The 18,477-nt window shown below is 40.8% G+C and overlaps 1 protein-coding gene across 1 annotated transcript in view; it reads left to right on the top strand.

Annotated features, from left to right (window-relative positions):
• gria3b (glutamate receptor, ionotropic, AMPA 3b) overlaps positions 1 to 18,477 on the top strand; it is an 85,198-nt gene that overhangs the window by 21,607 nt on the left and 45,114 nt on the right. The window contains exon 3 of the mRNA XM_078260883.1: positions 2,285 to 2,524. Coding sequence (XP_078117009.1) covers positions 2,285 to 2,524 — 240 coding nt within the window. The remainder of the gene's footprint in view (positions 1 to 2,284; positions 2,525 to 18,477) is intronic.

Raw genomic sequence — 18,477 nt, forward strand, 5'->3', positions numbered from 1 at the left:
GACTGCATCCATGCCTGTGTGTGGACTTACCTCTCTGTGTGCGTGTCTGTCTGTGTGTGTGTTTGTGTGTCTGTGTGTCGCTGAGAATGGATGCTTATACCTTGGGAGAGATGTCTGTACCAGGACAGATAGGGAGGGAATAGAATTAAAAAGGATGAGGCAAATCCCACCAGTGACTAGATCTCTCATTCACACAGCATTTGTGCTTTAAGAGCCAAATATGTGAGCACTGTCATGTTGTCCTCTTAATGGTCTGAAAGGTTTGCACATGCTGGAGCACCGTTCTTCACAAAGACAGACACATTTTCACAGGCAGAAAAAGAAGAAAACAATAAATGGTTGTTTTGTGTGCGTACGGTTGTGATCTCACCTTAATGATCTTGATTAGGATGAAGGCACAAAATACGTCACTTTTGGCGATGAATTGTTTCCAGTTCAGCATCAATAACCTCGGAGAATGCTAAGAATTCCTTATTTAAAGTAGTATTTGAACAAGACAGTTTAAGCTACAGTATGTCTGGTGTATCCCACCAATTGAATGAATACCCGTCAGCAAATTGGAAACAAATATTTAACATAGCCATGACATAAGATTGGATAGTGCCTTCCCTCCTGTCATCCACCATTTGTACTGGAATATTTAAAGTGTTTACGGGTTTTAAGAATGCTTGATTACCCACCGGGAGTACTTGAGAGTCAATCAGAATAAGCGAGCAGCCATTCATGATAGGTTAGGAAAGCAAAACACACCTGTGGCTCTGAATGTTAGTTTACACATTAATGGCTTCTGACTGAATGGAAGTCGCTCCTGACTGACAATTTTCGCTGTCCCACTAGAGCGCGTGATGAATACACAAACAAATGGAAACACTTTTTGCCTCTCAAGAAATGTCATCAGATGCACCACGCTGATAGGAAAAAAAAATGCTTGTATTACTGAGATGTTCATTCGGCGAAGTGATTTTTTTCAGATTTGTTCAAGTGAAAAAAATTCAAATGATGGTGTAACTGTTTATTTTCTTTTACCTTTCGTCGCCTTAGACAGTAATTTCACTGAACAGCAACAGAGTCTAGTTTTTGTGCAGCTTGTCAAAGGGTTGTTTTCTTTCCTCAAAAGTGGGGTCAATCTTGTATTAAAATGGGATCTCTGTGTGTACACCTTGTAACTATGCAAGGATACCAAGTGTGTAGCTGTTACTGACATTGTGGCATCAACAAACACAAATGTTGTGGGTTTAAGGTCATTGAAAGGGAAACTGCATTCGCTCTTCACTCGAGGCAGAACGAGTTGTCTTTTTCAGCTCTATCGTAGAAAGAAACAGAAGTGGTGACAGGCAGCAGTGGCGCTCACAACTGCTGCGAATGCTGCAGTGAGTCGTTCACTCTGGCTGAGGGAGCAGAGCGATAACTGGTGGGAGCTACTGGTGCGAGCTGGAGACCTTTGGTGAATAGCGTGATGTTTCTATCCTTTGGCTGCCACTTACCCACCAAAACAAACACACACTGTACCTCTTGCATTTACAGTACAGCTTTGGGACTTTTAGCTGAAATCCTGTCACAATGCTGTCCACTGATACCAGATCTGTTCACCTCCTGATGCAATGCATGCTGTCTTGTTGTGCATTGTGAATTAACATGTTTTTCTCTTATGCAGATAATGAATATTGGTACCAGGTGTAAACTGGATTATATATTGTAATCATTAGGGAGGGGTATCATTTAGGACTGCAACAAACATTATTTTCATTATTGATTACTCCACCTTTTATTTTCTCAATTAAACGGGGACTTCCACAATGTAGAGGGACTCGAAATAGACGGATCAAAATAAGAATGGTCTAATTCAAAGCAGCTACCACTAAGTACCGCTAATGACAATCACAATTGGCAGCATTTTGATTTAAATCAGGAACTATGATCAAAGGCTAATAGTGGAGCAGAAAAAATTAAAATACAAATGGATTAATGGTCAAATAAAATACATTTATTTAAATACATCACTTTGTGCTGTGGGTAATTATTGCGGTCATATTTCAATAATGAAAATAATTGTTGAATAAATAAACAGGTATATACTGTTATTATTATATATGTGTATTATTATTCATATTTTTACATGATAGCACTGTAAATGCCATTTCTGGTGGGTCCAACAACCCAGTCAATCTATAACCTCTAACCTATGCCTGAAGTGACGAGGCGCACATTTGTGAATGTGCATCCACATATTTTGCTGAATAATGTCTTAACACTCGTGTCCTCTTGCCCTCTGCTGTCCCTGCAGTTTGCTCCCAGTTCTCCCGCGGAGTGTACGCCATCTTCGGATTCTACGACAAGAAGTCCATGAACACCTTGACCTCGTTCTGCGGCGCCCTGCACACCTCCTTTGTTACACCCAGTTACCCCACCGATAATGAGGTGCAGTTTGTCATCCAGATGCGCCCCGCTCTCCGGGGTGCTGTCCTCAGCCTGCTCTCTCACTACAAGTGGCAGAAGTTTGTCTACCTCTACGACACTGACCGAGGTAGGTGACAGCGTGGGCCTTAAGTTAGGACTTAAAGCTTGAATTACAGTGTGGAACCACAGGAAATGCTACAGTGGCTCAGAATAGCAGCCACACACCGGGGTTAGCAGAGGATAGATTTACCCTGTAATACTTCATAAAAGCCCAGTAAATGCTTGAACTGTTAACACTGCACTATTTTATACAGTAGTTTGGTGTTATGTTAATGTGGATTTATATTCACTAGCAGCTCGTAACACTTGTAATAACACATTACACTTCACGAAAGGGTATATCTTATGAGTTATAACCTTTGGATTCTTCTAACAGTTGGCTGGTTGGTGTCAGTTAATCTTCTGTTGAATCATGTTGTTGATATTGGCTCGTCTTTCATCTGAAATGAGGTATGTCACAGCTGCTACTGAAATGTTTTCTGCAGAAATCCGAATCTCTGCCTGCCTATGGGGTCTGCTTATTGTGTTGCGTCAATTATGTTTTTTTGTGTAGTTCCCAGATTGCATTGCCTCGTTGATAATAGACACTGGTTTAATGCAGCAGGGCGCCGTGTGTATGACGACCTGTCAACGTGTTCATTTCTGGGTGTTCTAATGTCAAACGAGAAAATGAGCTCATTATCTCTCAATAGAATAATGATCCCCTCCTCCTACAGAAACCTCAATTTGTTCAAACAGCACCTGAGCAGGACGGATGGATATGTTTAGGATAGGACAGACAAAGACACAATATGGCTTCCTCTTTGTGAGGGTGCCAAAAAGGGTGGCTATATTTCTACTGCACTGTACATAGCAGTCTGGAGTTGCTATGTTTATTTGCTCATTATAGAAATGTCCAGATATGATTCAAGTAAACGGTTTTCTCTGCAGCATGCTATCTGCTCTCTGTATTGTTCTTTTTTCTGGCCCAGACTCACGCCCCCGCCTCTTTGTGTCTTGCTTTGAGGCAGAATATGAAGTGTGCTTTAGTGCAGAGTCCTCTGTCTTTGGGTCTCCACGCCTGTAGGGTCCAGAGCTGAGGGCCTTAATCCTCCACACAGCCTGCAGATAATATGTGGTTAATTAGGGTCACTCTGACTGGAACATTCATTGGATCTTCCCTACGGATGCTAGCAACCCACACGTCCTTCAGCACAACCAGTACTGCCCAGCTACCGGTCCCCATACCTCCGCTTCTCTTCTTCTGTCTGGAGAGTGAGACTGTCTGGGGCAGAGTTGGATACCAGAGGTGGGGAAAAGAGGCTGAAATACCAATACAGAAGAGGTGTTAGAGAGAGAAAGAGTGATGACGAATAGACATATACTTTAGAGAGAAGTGAGAGGGACAGAGGGCAAAAGAGGGAGGGAAAGTGAGAAGGAGGTGGAAGCAAAACACCTAACACCAACATATTCAATCCAGCAATTAATCCAACAGCAGGCGCGTGTGATTTAAAGCCTGTTACCTGTGTACAGACAATTCCCTGCGTACTGTACAGTGGATCCCCGTGCTGAGGCCCATGCCAAGCCACTTTTACCTCTCTCCTCACTGCCAGTGGTGTAAGACGATCCCTTATTAGTGGGAGGACATTGGCCCCAAGAGGGGATTAAAGTCGTTTATTGATGCACTTCATCCAGCACTTTGGGGGGCTTTGACACTTGGCTCATCAAGCAGACAGATGTGTCAGAGAGCCTCTACCTCTGCTTATCAGGTAGTGCAGTTCCCCAGGCAATATGGACACTGACTGCTGGCTAAACCAGGAGGAGTGACAAGGGAAAATAGTCTTCAAGGGTGTATGTTTTTTCTTTTAAGCCTCTGGCTCTGAGGCAAAGGAAGATTGATGGACAACTTTGCAGTGGGTGCAGTAAGCTAATAGTAGCTGGTAAGTTACTGGTTATTGGGACATTTACTGAAGTGTTCTGAAGATCAGCATCACGCCAATTCATAATTCCTTTTGGGATTTTTGCTTTACAGAAATATATGTATAGGCTATTTATAATCAACTCTTATTTATTTTTTAGGTACTCCCCAATCTTTCCATGTACCCTCTTACGGCTACAAAAGTTTACCCTAGGGTACAAGTACCTGGTTGGGCACCACTGATCTCTTTAACTCTTTGTTCACTCTGTCACCATATTGGGAATCAATAAAAGATCATTGTCTTGCAATCTATTATGTTACTGATCTTCGGTGATCTTACTGTCTGAAAAAGATGCCTGACATGTTGAGAAAAGTTGCTAAGTGATCTCTGACCTTAAATGTAAATAATCTTTACACAAGTGAAAAAAGAGCAAAAGCATGTAACAAAACCTCCTCAAAAGTAGCTGGTTCTGACAGATTTCTTATTTTAAATGAACAAATAAACCCACATGACATATGAACCTCTGCTCATGATGTGCGGCTCAAAGCACCTGTTGCGATGTATTATTTTCTTGAGTGGTTTTTTGCCTTTTAATTTGTGTTTGATAAAAGCATTGATCATCCACAATACTGAAAGAAACTTTGCAATTATTCTCCCAACTCTCCTATTAGGGAGGGAAAGCAGTGCATTAACTAGCTGAGTTCCACCAAGAGGTTTTATTCAGTCAATAGAAAAGATTAATTACAGCCACACTATCCATTTGGCTCTTATATTGGGCTGGCAAAAATGCTTTTAGGTCTTAGTGTAGTGCTTTCAGTCAGAGAGTGATGGTCCATATGCTTCAGGCTCAGATGTATTGGAGGGAAATAAAGGTAAAATTGTACCCTAAATGCTAATATGAGAAAGCTGTATGAAAGCAGACGTTATACTAAAGGAACTGCACTGGAAGCAAATGGAGCTTCCTCCGGTATATCCCAGAGATATACCAGCTTAATGATTGGCTACTCTTCTTTTATCTGATGTAAAATATTGTCAAGGTACCGTGTGTGTTAATACATGTGTGAGTAGAGAGAGATGAAAGGTCCAAACTGATATCGCCACTCGTTCTTTTGAATCACTCCCAAACATAACATATGGCTCACCAGGAAAAAGTGACAATCCCCGCAACCCTCCTTCAACCAAATCTTCTGTTTCCCCCCAATCCTTAGCTCTCCAAGAGTGAATATTGCTTTTTCTGTCCATTCAGTTTGCATCAGCGGACACATTTCCCCTTAAAAACCTCGAGCTATATAGGGTGAAGGTAGATGGACCTTGCCCTTTCTGTTCTGCCGGTCAGGTATGGGCAGATAATTGCCAGGTCTGTGCAGCAGAGACAGATGATTACAGGCTTTATTGTCTCTCCCAGGAACAATCAACCCTGATTCAGCAATCTCACCTCTACTTGATTTATGAGTCACTCTCTCCCTCTTCCTCACACCCCTCTGTAGTGCATCCTTATGCTTTTAGCTTTCTCATGTCCCTTCGGTGTCTAACTTACCTTTGAGCTAGCTGTGACTGTAGTGCAGAAGTCACAACCTTTCCTTCCTTTAAATTGTGCAGAGTGGTCAAGAAAAGACCAATTATAAAACACAAACCACAAGTGTACAATGTGCAGTTTACAATTACAATAGTGAGATGGAACGCTCAAAATGTGTGCTAATTTTGAAACAGTTTGGACAAAGGTTAAAAAAATTTTTTAAAAAAAAGCATGCTCCTTGTTTCTACCCGTTGACTGCCAGCTGAAATGACAACCGTCTCTGGCAGATTTCATCAGCTGTAGCTAGCTGGTTGATTAAATTAATGTTAGATTCACATTTTTGGTTGAAAACGCAATCTCCAGCTGACTTCCAACTTTAAAATGAGAACCCTGTAAAACAGGGTCATAAATAGGCACATGATGGCTACATACATTATATTGTGCTAAATCACTGAGGCTAAAGCTCATATGTCCCAGTGTAGAGTTAGAAGGAAAACTAGACTACCATTTTGTTCTTCCACCCTTTTTAACTGCCTAACTTACGTACTTCTTGTTCATGTTTTCAAACAGTATGTAAGCCTTTTAGCATAAAGAATAATGTGTTTAGCCAACCTAACGCTATCTGAGATAATGTTTCTGGATTGTAAACTTCCCCAGATCCAATAAAGAGCAGGACAGAGCCGCTAATGTTACCCTAAACTCTGATAGCGTCGAGGACCAGCTTCCACTTTGTGGGTAAATAATGCAACATTTTGTTATGCAACCTTGTTAAATGCTCAACTCTGGCCAATTGCGGCATTATACTCATTTAAATCTGTATAGCAGACCGTTGCAATGAATAACAGACCCTTGCTACGTTTAGGTCTAGCAGACCGGTGACAATAGTTCTCACACCGCATAGCTAATTGTTGCCGCTCAGCACTGGGCACTACCCGGGTCGAGCTTCCGTGGGAGATCGGGGATCATATGTAGCTCATATCGCTGATCAGAAAGGGGGAGCGAGAGGGTGGAGGAAAGGAGGAGCATTAACAGCGTTAACGGTTACAGTGCATTAGTTATTTAGAAATGCTAATGAAGGACACGACCGTCCAAACACTTCACATGCCTAGTATGGCTCTAAATTTAAAGCTTGACAAGCCTGCTGCCTGCCATGATTGGTCCATCACTGGAAGGGGGAGGTATTTAGCAAAGGTTCAATGTAATGCCTGCCCTTCAATCATTGCTGCTGCGCCATCAGCATCTTCATCATTCCCCTGCCTCTCTGCATTATTTTTATTTTGTCAGTCTTGAGAAAACCCAGTTCACCTTGAACTAAGCAGCAGGACAAAAAAAACAAACAAACAAAAAACATTGTGAATGAATATGTAAATATGACTGATGGAGTCTTCTGACTGTGGGAAAACACTTATATTTTCCACTGACATTTAGTGAATATCGATGTGCAGAGAGCAAAGCCAGTGATATTTTGTGGTAAGACCGGTTTTGCAGGCAAAACGCAATACAGTCGCTGTTTCCTAAAACAGGAAGGAAAGCTGGCAAAAAAAATAGCCGACGCTGTAGATGTGTAAATCACGCTTATTAATATCACTTCCCCATCAGTCAGGACAAAGAGCTGACCATAATTACACTTGTGCACTTTCCATAAACTGTCGTTGCTTTAGCCTAGTATTTCAGTTGCAACCCTGGCAGTGGAAGCCATCGTGAGAGCAAATAAAATGTATAAAAAACAAAATTCAAACCGATGTGCGCATTGGCAACACACGGCTCAAGAAGCCGAGCCGATATGCAATTCCCTCCCATTACAATCTATATATTTCATAAATATACACATCAGGGAATGCTAACGGGGTTGTCGGTCTCTAAATGTTTTAACTTTTATGTGCGCACCCCTTTCTCCCCCTCTCCGCACACCGAGCTCCGCCTGATCTTCTAAGAACGGTGACGCCGTTATCAATCGAGTATTGATTGGTCAGTAGACGGTGCTTTTACACCGGTTGATCTCCAACTTAACCTGCTCCCGACCAGGTTAGGTGTTCAGCATAAGTTACCACGGCGTTTGAACCGATCACAAGTGAGCCACCTTCGTAGTACAGAAAACCCTGGGTTGAACCTGAAGTTAGCTCGTTAACGCCAAACCTCGCTTCGTAGTACAGGCCTCTAGACCTGCCCCCTCTTTGTAGCCATGATGGCATTGTGAGACACAGGATTTTAGCCCGTCTCACAATATCCATCGCCACAGCAAGGCATTGACGACAAATGAATAACAATGCCGGGTCTCATATCATCCCTTTCCATCACTCTCTCTACGATCAATATTCTGGATGCAATATAGGTAGGAGGAAAGTGATCCAACACATACATGCTGCACTGAAAGCATAGAGCCATTTACTTTTATTATTTAACTGCTGACAGTTGAAATAGTGTTCGATGTCATAGTCTCATTACAGCACCAGGAAGTCAAATGTTCTTTGAACAAAAAACCTGCCAGGTAGAAGCTGTATTCCAGCATTCTGTCCAAAATATCTCCAGGGCATTTCTTTCATTTACTCTGTCAATATTTCCAAAGACCCCAACTCCTCAACTGCTGCACAGTCAACTCAGCAAACTTACCTGGAACAATAAGGTACATGGTCAGTATTGATCATTAGAGGTTGCTGCATTATTTGTAACCACAAAGGGAATAGCTTATAAAATACGTGCAAATTCTGACTACTAGATGGTCTCCAGAGTGTATGCAGGCATTACAGTATTTATTGGTGTCACTTTTTGGTCACATTTATTGTTAAAGGTCTTTATAAACAAAAACATTGATATTGAAATAAAATGTTTGCAATTATAGAGAAATAAAAAATAAAAAAAACATCTCATAAGCATGTCTGCAGTGTTACTGGTTAAACTACACCACATATACTGTATATACAAAGTTACTTGCTACCTCATTATCACTCAGCTGTCTCCCAGACAATCTAACTCAAACAAGCCAATCTGGGTTTCTCACATTGGAAGCAATGTTTGTCATTTTTAAACAAATTGATTAAAAATATTTTTTCTTCTATAAACAAAATACAATTCACTACAATCCACTTGTTTTACAGTCAAATATATGGTTGCAGTGGTTAAAGTTCTTCTGTTTGAAATGTGCTCCAAAGCAACTCCTCATCAATCAAGTACAAAAATCAAGACAAATTCAAGTAAGATCCCCAGCCCAAGCACCTACGGAGTGTAGAGTAAGAGACTGATCAGTCTAAATAAATAGGTAGCCAATTTTATTTGCGGCAGGCAGGTTTCCCTCCACACTGTAACCTTTTTACACTGAATGTTTTTATGCCTCCGCACCTGCGACAGCCGTGGCCGGAGGCATTATGTTTCCGGGTCCCATTTGGGCCCCTGTCCCATTCTTGTGAATGTGAAATATCAGTAACGTCTTGAGGGAATGCCTTCAAATTTGGCACAAACGTCCAGATTTTGTTCGTCAAAGGTCATTTTCACTGTGACCTCACAAAAGGTGTTTTGGGCCATTAGTCAAGAATACCTACGCTAATGACAACATTTCACACAAATGTCTAATAGAATAAAATGATGAAGTGATGACATTTTATATCTAAAAAGGTCAAAGGTCAATTTCACTGTGACATCATAATGTTCTGCAAAACTGCTTTTCTGGCCATTATTCAACGCCATAACTCAGGAACAGAAGGGGAGACATTTGGTCTGACACTGAATTGGTGACACTAACCTTGAAACTGGTAATTTATAGATCTTCTGTGCTGCCGGGTTGAAGAGAAAAAAAAACACGTTTTTCGCAAAAATAAAATGCACTTAATAGATTTTATTAAATTGCTTCAAAGTCTTCACTACATATATTATGAGAGTGGACAGACATGGATGTAATATGCAACTTAGACTACTAGACTAGAATTACTGCCTTGTGGTTGTAGGAAAGCGGTTTTAAATGATCCATCAATGTCACATTTAAAAACAAATTAGTACACATTCTAACCATTTTAATACAAGAGACAAATGGTTTGCAGTCTGCCAATTTTTAGAAATTTACAGTATTCAATTTAGGATCATTTTGAAGTTCCTATTGTGTACTGAGGGTTTCGAAAGGTCTTAACTGCATGTGACGAAAATGACTGAGTGGAAGCAGTGTGACACTGACAGAGGACAAGCACACACTGCTGACGTGCTGCTTGTGTGATGTGGCATTCAAGTCACGTGGTAACAATGTATCAAACAGTAGAATTTAGCTTTTCAGCATGCTCAGAGCATACAGTTTACTATATTACTATGTAAGGTTAATGTGCAACTAATATAAATCACTCAATAAACCACTCCCACCCAGAACTAAAAGATGTTAATATTGTATTTTTATTTTATGAGTGTTTAAAAGGGCCAAGTTTCCCTCCTTAGATTGTTATTTCAATTAGTTAAACCCTTTCATCAGCAGCACTAATGACATGCATCTTGTCTAGACAGAGTTGTAATTTTCACCAAGTGTTTTTGTTCAATAAACAGTGCAGTCCAGATTAAAGTCTATTAAATAAGTATACAGAATTTGTACATGTCCTTGAAGTTTAAGTTTTAAGCAAATTTCTTAAGTCATATGGAAGTGGATTAGAATTCTGCTTGTGTAATGGCTAATGTCAGCAGATGAGTAATTATGATATAATTTGCAAGCATGCTTTTTAAAAAAAAAAAAAAAAAAAAATGGATCTGATTGATTATGTTCTGGTTGTATCAATCAAGACCACTTGGCTTTGAATTAAACCCCCATAACTCACCACATACCCTGTGGATCAGCTGTTAGACAGGCAGACAAGATAACTCCAGCCTGGCACAATTGGCAGAGTGAAGTGCCAACAGCGCCAAGAAGCTTGTGGATGGGAGGATTGGATGGCCGCACATAGTTAGCCTCATTTCTTCTAGTTCCTGCCAAGCTACTGTAGATCGAAAGATAGGACAGATATGAGAGGGGGCTGAGGGGCAATTAGTCAGGTACACTGCAACTAAAGCGAACCTTGCTCCCTATTCTTCAGCAATCCCTCTAATTGGCCATCCAGAGACCGTTGCCTTTGTTCCCTAAAATAAAAAAAATAAAAATAAAAAAAGAGTCAAATAATGAAAACCTCCCGCTGCTCTCCTGGATGCCTTTGATGGCAAACCAAATCAAGTCTGTCCTTTAATTTGATTGTAGTCATTTGGCATTGCTCTTACCGTAGTAAACAACATAACAAGTCAAGCAATGCGATACACGGTCTGTCAGGAAAGGCTTGGACCCAAATGCAGTTTAGATGATTTATTAAACAAAAATGAAGTATATACCAAAGAATCCAGAAAATAACAGGAAAAACTAATTCCAGAACAGAAGAACAGGATCTCAAAACTGGAACTCAGAGACGAAGGGCAGACCCCAGACACAAACAAAATCACAGAACACAGCACAGCACAGACAAAGACAACACAGAGACTAAATAAACCAGGTAACGAGGACTAACAAGGGACAGGTGACACTAGGCTGGACAAACAGGTGAAACACATTAGGGCAATCACAAGGGAAGGGAAACTAAAGACAGGAAGTAATCTAGACAAGACGGACCTCAAAATAAAACAGGAAACAGAAAATCACAATCATGACATATATACACATGACATACCTATTTCCAAAAGGAAAGTCCAAGCTCCAGTGATTAAACATGTGAATCCCTTTCTTCTTCTACAGTACATAACCAGTTAAGAAGGTGTGGTTTTAATGTGCATTACTGTGCAGATGTCTGGCAAAACAAACATTTTCCTGCGTTAGCCAACAGTCAGCTGCTTTTCACCCTTTCAATTTGTAATATGAGTCATTTTTATGCCATTCGGACACATTTCACACAAATAATGTTTAGTGAAGTGCAATATTGTCACCCACAATTGTTGATTTATAGTCTCTGCTCACAATGTGAGATAATGAGTGTGACACTGCAACCATGTCTATATCATAGACCGCAGCTTGTTTCCTTGGCTTTGTGGTCTCATGACAGCCACTATAATGGCACATCAGCTGCACCCAGCTGAGACTTTACACACGAACGCACCCACGCACGCACGTGTGCACACACACACGCGCGCGCGCGCCTCTTGTGCTTTAGTGGCCCTCTCCTTCACGACGGCTTCATAACAACAAAATTATGCATGCATAAGGAGAATAAATCAGCTTGGACACGCTGACAAGAAAGGGCACATCAGAGAAGGCATAAAATGCACAAGAAAAATAATATTAAAGAAACATGGATGAAGCTGTGCATCATGCCATTTTCTCGCTCTTTTTATTTTGCACACATAAACTGGTATCACTGCCAAAGTGACATCCAAATATACAGACAGTCCAACCTGCGCTAGCAACCTGTGTAATTCAGTAGCCCCTTGAAAAAACTACAAGTCAACCACCTGTGCCTTTAAAAGAAGTGACACGAAAGCCATCGTGTGTCACAATAAGCACACAATAAACCTCTATGCTCTCTCAGTGTTCTCTTTTAACTGAACCTGGAATAAAGCCATTTTACCACCTACCCACTGCTAGCTTCAGCAGCCATAAAATTACTGCTGGGAGCTTCTTTTTTTTTTTCTTTTTTTTCATTATAACAAAATGTCCTGGCCTTTGCTTCATGCTGCCATAGTGGATGTTGATTGCTTTGATGTTACACTGTGTCACAGGGCCAATTTCTTTGTAGAAACAACACATGAAATATACATGTCATTTTAAAGAGTAAACACAAGGGTAAAATAACATTTGGACTTGTTTTCATTAAAGTTAAGCCTCTCTCTTTTTTTTCGTCATTTTCCCTTTAGTTTCAGCTGATCAGCCACAGCTGCCCAGAGAGTTTTGTGCAGCACTTGATCAATCCTTTCAGACACACACATACATGATTGTATGTGTGCGTTAGCTGTTCATTCGTGTATATGTGCTGATACGTCACAGTATGCGGTGTGAGTGCGAGAGAGATCATGGTACAAAGACTGACAGGCAGAGATGGAGAAGCTCTGAAAGGTCTGTGGGTGGATTTTTACAGTGGAAAACGCGCAACTCTCCTCCCTCCTGCGTGTATGCACTTCTAAAGATACAGACAGCATGCGGCTTCTGTTTGATTTGACATGCGCTGTCTTTTTGATTAGGACTACACTTGGCAGTGAAACTGTTTTTGGTTATATGCCTACTATAAACACATCAAAGCCTTCGCTACACAGTTTTGGGCTACTTTGTCATTCGCGCCATGGCGATTGCTATGTTTCTACCACGGAGGTAAAGCTTCCTTCTCCCGTGGGCAGAGAGAAGTGGAGAAGCTTATACTTGGCAGGGTTTTGGTATTTTGTTCCCTCTTATTGTGGTAGTCTTGTTTTAGCTGGAATTAGCGAGGCTTGGACCCAAATGCAGTTCAAAACAAAGTTCAAAATTTATTAACAAAACTACAAACCAAGGTAGGCAAAACTTACTCAACAAATAAATACAAGGTAAGCGTACCAGGAAGCAGGACACGAAGATACAGAACAGCACTCACAGGCAACAGAATAAACAATGATCCAACAGGCGTTGGAGACAGAACAGGAACTAAATACACCAGATAACAAGGACTAACACTGGACAGGTGACACAACAGGTGAAACAAATCAGGGTGGGGCAGAACAATCAAAAAAGGCGGGAAACAAACAAAGACAGGAAGTAAGCTAGACAAGACAAGGGAGACAAGACAGACTACAAAATAAAACAGGAAACAGAACATAACAGAAAAACAAGACTACCACAATAAGACGGAACAAAATACCAAAACCCTGACAAAACTGTAGCTGCGGCTATACCGTTTCTTTCCTCCTCTGAATTACATAAGTTGAATGGACCTGCTTTTAAGTCTATCTTCCTCTTTTAATTGCCAGTAGTTAAACACTTCCCTCAAAGGCACCTCAATTACCATGTCTTTACAGCTGCTTAGAGATTCTCGTCTCATTCTTCATCAAATCACTGATTGCTTGTTTGTTGCTTCAGTGTGGTTTGCTGGAGAAGTCAAGAGCACGGGTCATAAAATCCCAGTAAACCATTTTCCACAATTTTCTATAAATTGTGGGCCTGTGCCAGATGACTAATGAGAGAAAATATAAAGCTGTCTTTCTCTCCCAGTCCAAGATTTTGATCTCCACTGCACAAACACTGCAGGGATCCTCAGAGCCCTGTGAGCATACTTCGCCCAGAGGCAAACATTCACCCGGCCCTAAATACTTTAAGTATTTATTTTGGCATCCTCAAAAGACAATGGAGAGAAAGCAACTCTGGGAATATTTATAAATTAGAACATACATAGAGATGTAGTTAATGAGTGAGAGAGTGAGAGTTTGACAGCTGGAGCATTTTAAGTGTGCTCACGGCACATGGGTGGGGGTGAAGGAAGCGTTTTTGGTTTTTGGTTTTGTTTTATGACCCCCCCCCCCGACATGTCATATTCCAAGTTCCAAGGCCACTGAGTTTGCTTGGATTTACAGTATTCAAACATGTTTCATCCAGTTTAATCCAAGATTCTTGCGAATTTTCCCAGTGTCAGGGAAGATGAATTCCGACCTGATGTCATATTCCATATTACAAACTATTAACATGATAGAACACAATGAAAGGTTTATTTCTATCCAAGTTTGCAGACTAACTAGTGCCTAATTCTTCCAAAACCTTCGTACACATGTGCACCACAACTGCATCACAGCACTATCATTACTGTAATGAAAAAACATCTAACACTATTTCTGGGACACAAGTAAATAACACAATAATAAACTGTATACATGACTTTAGCATAGTTAACTGACAATATACTATTCATACTTTTTATTTAAATGTACATGGACATCAATTTAACAAATTGCTCTTACACCCATTATCTTATATTTTACAGAGTAATATAAGTACAAACACATCAGAAATGTAATCTTTAAACAACATTGTCTCTTTCTGCATTGTTATCTGTCATATTAATATGTTCACACCTTCCTATAGTGGAATCTAGCCATGAAGAAGGTGTAGATTTGCCAATGTGTTGAGATATTTGTCTGTAGAGATTTCTGCCTTCACCCTAGTACAGTGGAGGTGAATTACATTTCTTCAGTAAAGTTTCAGAGACGGATATAAAAAAAACCTTGGCTCAGTACCACTAGGCCATTTATATACAGTACATGTATTAAAAATGCTGTATATTAATGTTTTTTTGTACTTTGGTGAACTGACCCTTTAAAGAAATATTTTATATGCTGTAGCAACATATGGCAGCAAGGAAATTGCTGTGGTATCTGTAAAGTTCACTTTCTGTCTTTCTCTGCAGGTGTTCGGTCCTAAACAAGCCAAACCCCACAATTATGAGTGGAAGCCATTATCTTGGGTGTTTCAATTCAGTTGTTTCTGATGCCCTCTGAGACCCTGAACGGTGCTCAGCAGGGCGTTTCGCCCAGCCAAAGACCCTCATTTACCAGAGGATTGGCAAGTTAGAGGGGAGAGCAGCAACATTTACTGTTGGCTCAATGACTACTGCCTCTTTTTCATGGGTGTCCTTTAGATTTTGATCCTTCAGAAATGAGTTCAGATTGGGGGTTTTTGTGCCCTTCATTTCTCAGTTTTGGCTGTTAGTTGGTGGAGTCAGTTGCTGGTGGTTCCCTTTACTTATTGTGCACTGTAGTGTAGTTTGTGGCAATTGATTTACTTACATTTCATTATTTGATTAGATTAGTAGATTAGATTTTGGATTGATGGATTAGTGTAATACCAACAATGACACAGTGTGATGATGCAGTGTAATGTAAGCAAGTATTATAGTTGTGGCTGTGAAGCTGACAATCAGTTGTGGCTCATGCCAAGCTGGATGCTTGGAGAAATTTGAAATATGGTTTCTCTGATTTGCCTAGTTAGCCCGGATCAACTGTGAGATATGAGAGGGGGTTGTGAGTGAGTGACTGAGTGTGAGAGAGAGAGAGATGAGGCCTGTGACACTCTGCACCGTACCCTAATGAGAGGCAGGGAACCAAAGGAGCTGGGCAATGAGATTAGATGCAACTCAATTCAATTACAGCTGAGCCGCCACGGGTGACGCTTCAAAACTCATCCTGTTAAGATCCGGTTCACAGACGAAGAAGAGGACTGCAGCTCTCGCTCAGCCGCTGTATGCTACACTGCCACAACATCTAATTCGCAACAGCTCTGATTTATAAGCACACGGGACGTCATTAGGCTCCGTCGGGATTTGCTAGCAGACTCTGCAATGTTCTGATACAGATTTAAAGGGAAATGCAGAAATAATTGAGTTTTCACCCATCGCAGCCGTTTATACACTGCTCCACAAACTACAGAGCTGTTTCAAGTGTGTGTTTGAGATTAAAGAGAAACTCAATATGACCCGCGTTTTAGCTTTAACACTCCTCATATTCAAAAAAAAGAACTCAGACCCGGACACAAATCCCCCCCCCCCCCCCCCCCCCCCACTGGCCTGCCCTCGCTGTTACCCCACAACCACTTGCACTCCCACTCTCTACACTTTCTTTCTGCTAATATTAACTCTGCCTCCTATTCACTTCAATAAAGCATGTAAAGACTGAGGCTGGAATTATTATTATGGATTATGAAGATACATGCAAACATCTCTTCGGACAGAACGCAGAAAAAGGCGTTATGGGTAACCATAGGTTACAACACATGCTATACTCATAGTCTGCACAAGTATGAAAAAAACTCTCTCACTAACTTCAAATTCAAATTAACTCCAAGTGACCTCCATGCACGGTTGCCTACAGTACATGCAGCCCCTGCATATGACAAATTCAAGCTTGTGGTTTCTGTCTCGGCAGCGGTGCGATCTTCAGTCCGGCAGGCTCAAATTCGGAGTCTGAGTTCACCTTTGTTGAACTTTGACTTGGCCAAAAAAACACTGATGCACGGTGTTTGGAAATGGAGAAGTCCTTATTTTCTTGTGCATTATATACACCATCAGACTATAAACTGAAGCATTGCTCTTATGCATCGTTTGCAGTCTGTGAAGATGGAGAATGTTGACTTCAGGAGTGTGAAGTACAAAGCAACGTCATCAATTTCTCACAAAATTGTTTTGGCCTACAGGGCAGCACTACATGGTTTTCTCTGGAAAAAGGCAAGAGAATCAATTGACGGTATAGTTAAGTAACTGTACTTTTAACTTACTCAAACAAGTGGATTTAGTTTCTCTATAAACATTATGCAACCCACTGCTGTCATCTGTGGCAGTGCAGTACATATGTCACAATAAGTCAGAGTATTTGGTAACTACTCAGTAACTACTAGATACAAATATACACATTGTGCTGTGTGTTTACACTACATAATGTGACTGGCGTCAGCGAGCATTACAGCATGTTAAAACTCTCCCTGTCTCGATGGCATGATTAGCTCTGAGGAGTATGATCAGCAAAAGCCGCTGCATGCTGCTGCGACTTCTGTACAGCAGGGGATTTATAGCTGGTGATAAGGAAATCTTGTAGTTGTCTTCCATAATTTATGGAGTTGACTGTATTACATTTTTAGATGCCACACAGCTGTGGGGCTCCTAAAGGCGAAGGGGTGAAAGGGATTTATAGCTTTTCTCCATGTTAGAAATAAATATTACCAGCACATACATTTATGAGGTGTCTCTAATGCTATTTAGGAGGTTGACTCCATTGATTGGCTGAAGCTGAAATGGACTCTGGTCCGAGAAAGGTGACACTGGCAGCTGTACATTTATGCAGAGAAGCATAGAATAACAAAATGATGTTTTATTTTTTACTTGCTGGTGGAGATGAAAATGGAGCTGTCAGTCTTGCCAGATTAAGTTTCGCTCAAAGGATTTTGTTCATTTTCGATCACTAAACATAAAGTTTTCTGCTGACTGTGGAAAAACAGGAGCAAAGGTAATCTATTTCAGGACAGACTATTTACCACCACCAGATTCCATCTCTTAATTTCCATACAAATGTAAAACTAGGCAGGCATGGAATCTTTTCTGAATCTTAAATGAATCCAATTGTTCCAACACAGTTCAGGGTTTGCTGGAGGCAGGAGGAGATGAGCGGCGCACAAATCAGCCATTTCAAAATAAAAGCCCTCTGTGATTCTAATCTGATTGACAGGACATTGTTTCCTTCGTTCACATAAGAGTTAGCATAATTCATGTTTTTCTTGCACCTCAGACCTCGGAAATGAAAATTGGAAATTCACAGATTGTATTTAGACACAAGAGATACTCAAATGTATGAACCCCAAATCCCTCAAGCATTCCCCTGTGAACATTCGTATTTTCTTTTGCCATTTAAAATCTTCTGAGACATGTTATTGTGTATTTCAAGCAGCACAGGAATCAACGATTGCACTGATACTTGCAGCCCTGAAACAAATGTCCACCCTATTATTTAACCCATATGCATGGCATGTCATACACCCAACGTGATTACCATGTGTTAAAATGGTTCGTTGGCATTTGTACCTTTACCAGCCGTATTCTCGAGAGTTTCCAAACCAACAGAGAGCATTTTGACCCAGTTAATCTGCATGACATCTCTTAATGTGAGAGGCTTCTATTGCTGGGAAGG

Source organism: Sander vitreus, chromosome 10, assembly GCF_031162955.1.
Source record: "Sander vitreus isolate 19-12246 chromosome 10, sanVit1, whole genome shotgun sequence".
Classification (NCBI taxonomy): Eukaryota; Metazoa; Chordata; class Actinopteri; order Perciformes; family Percidae; genus Sander; species Sander vitreus.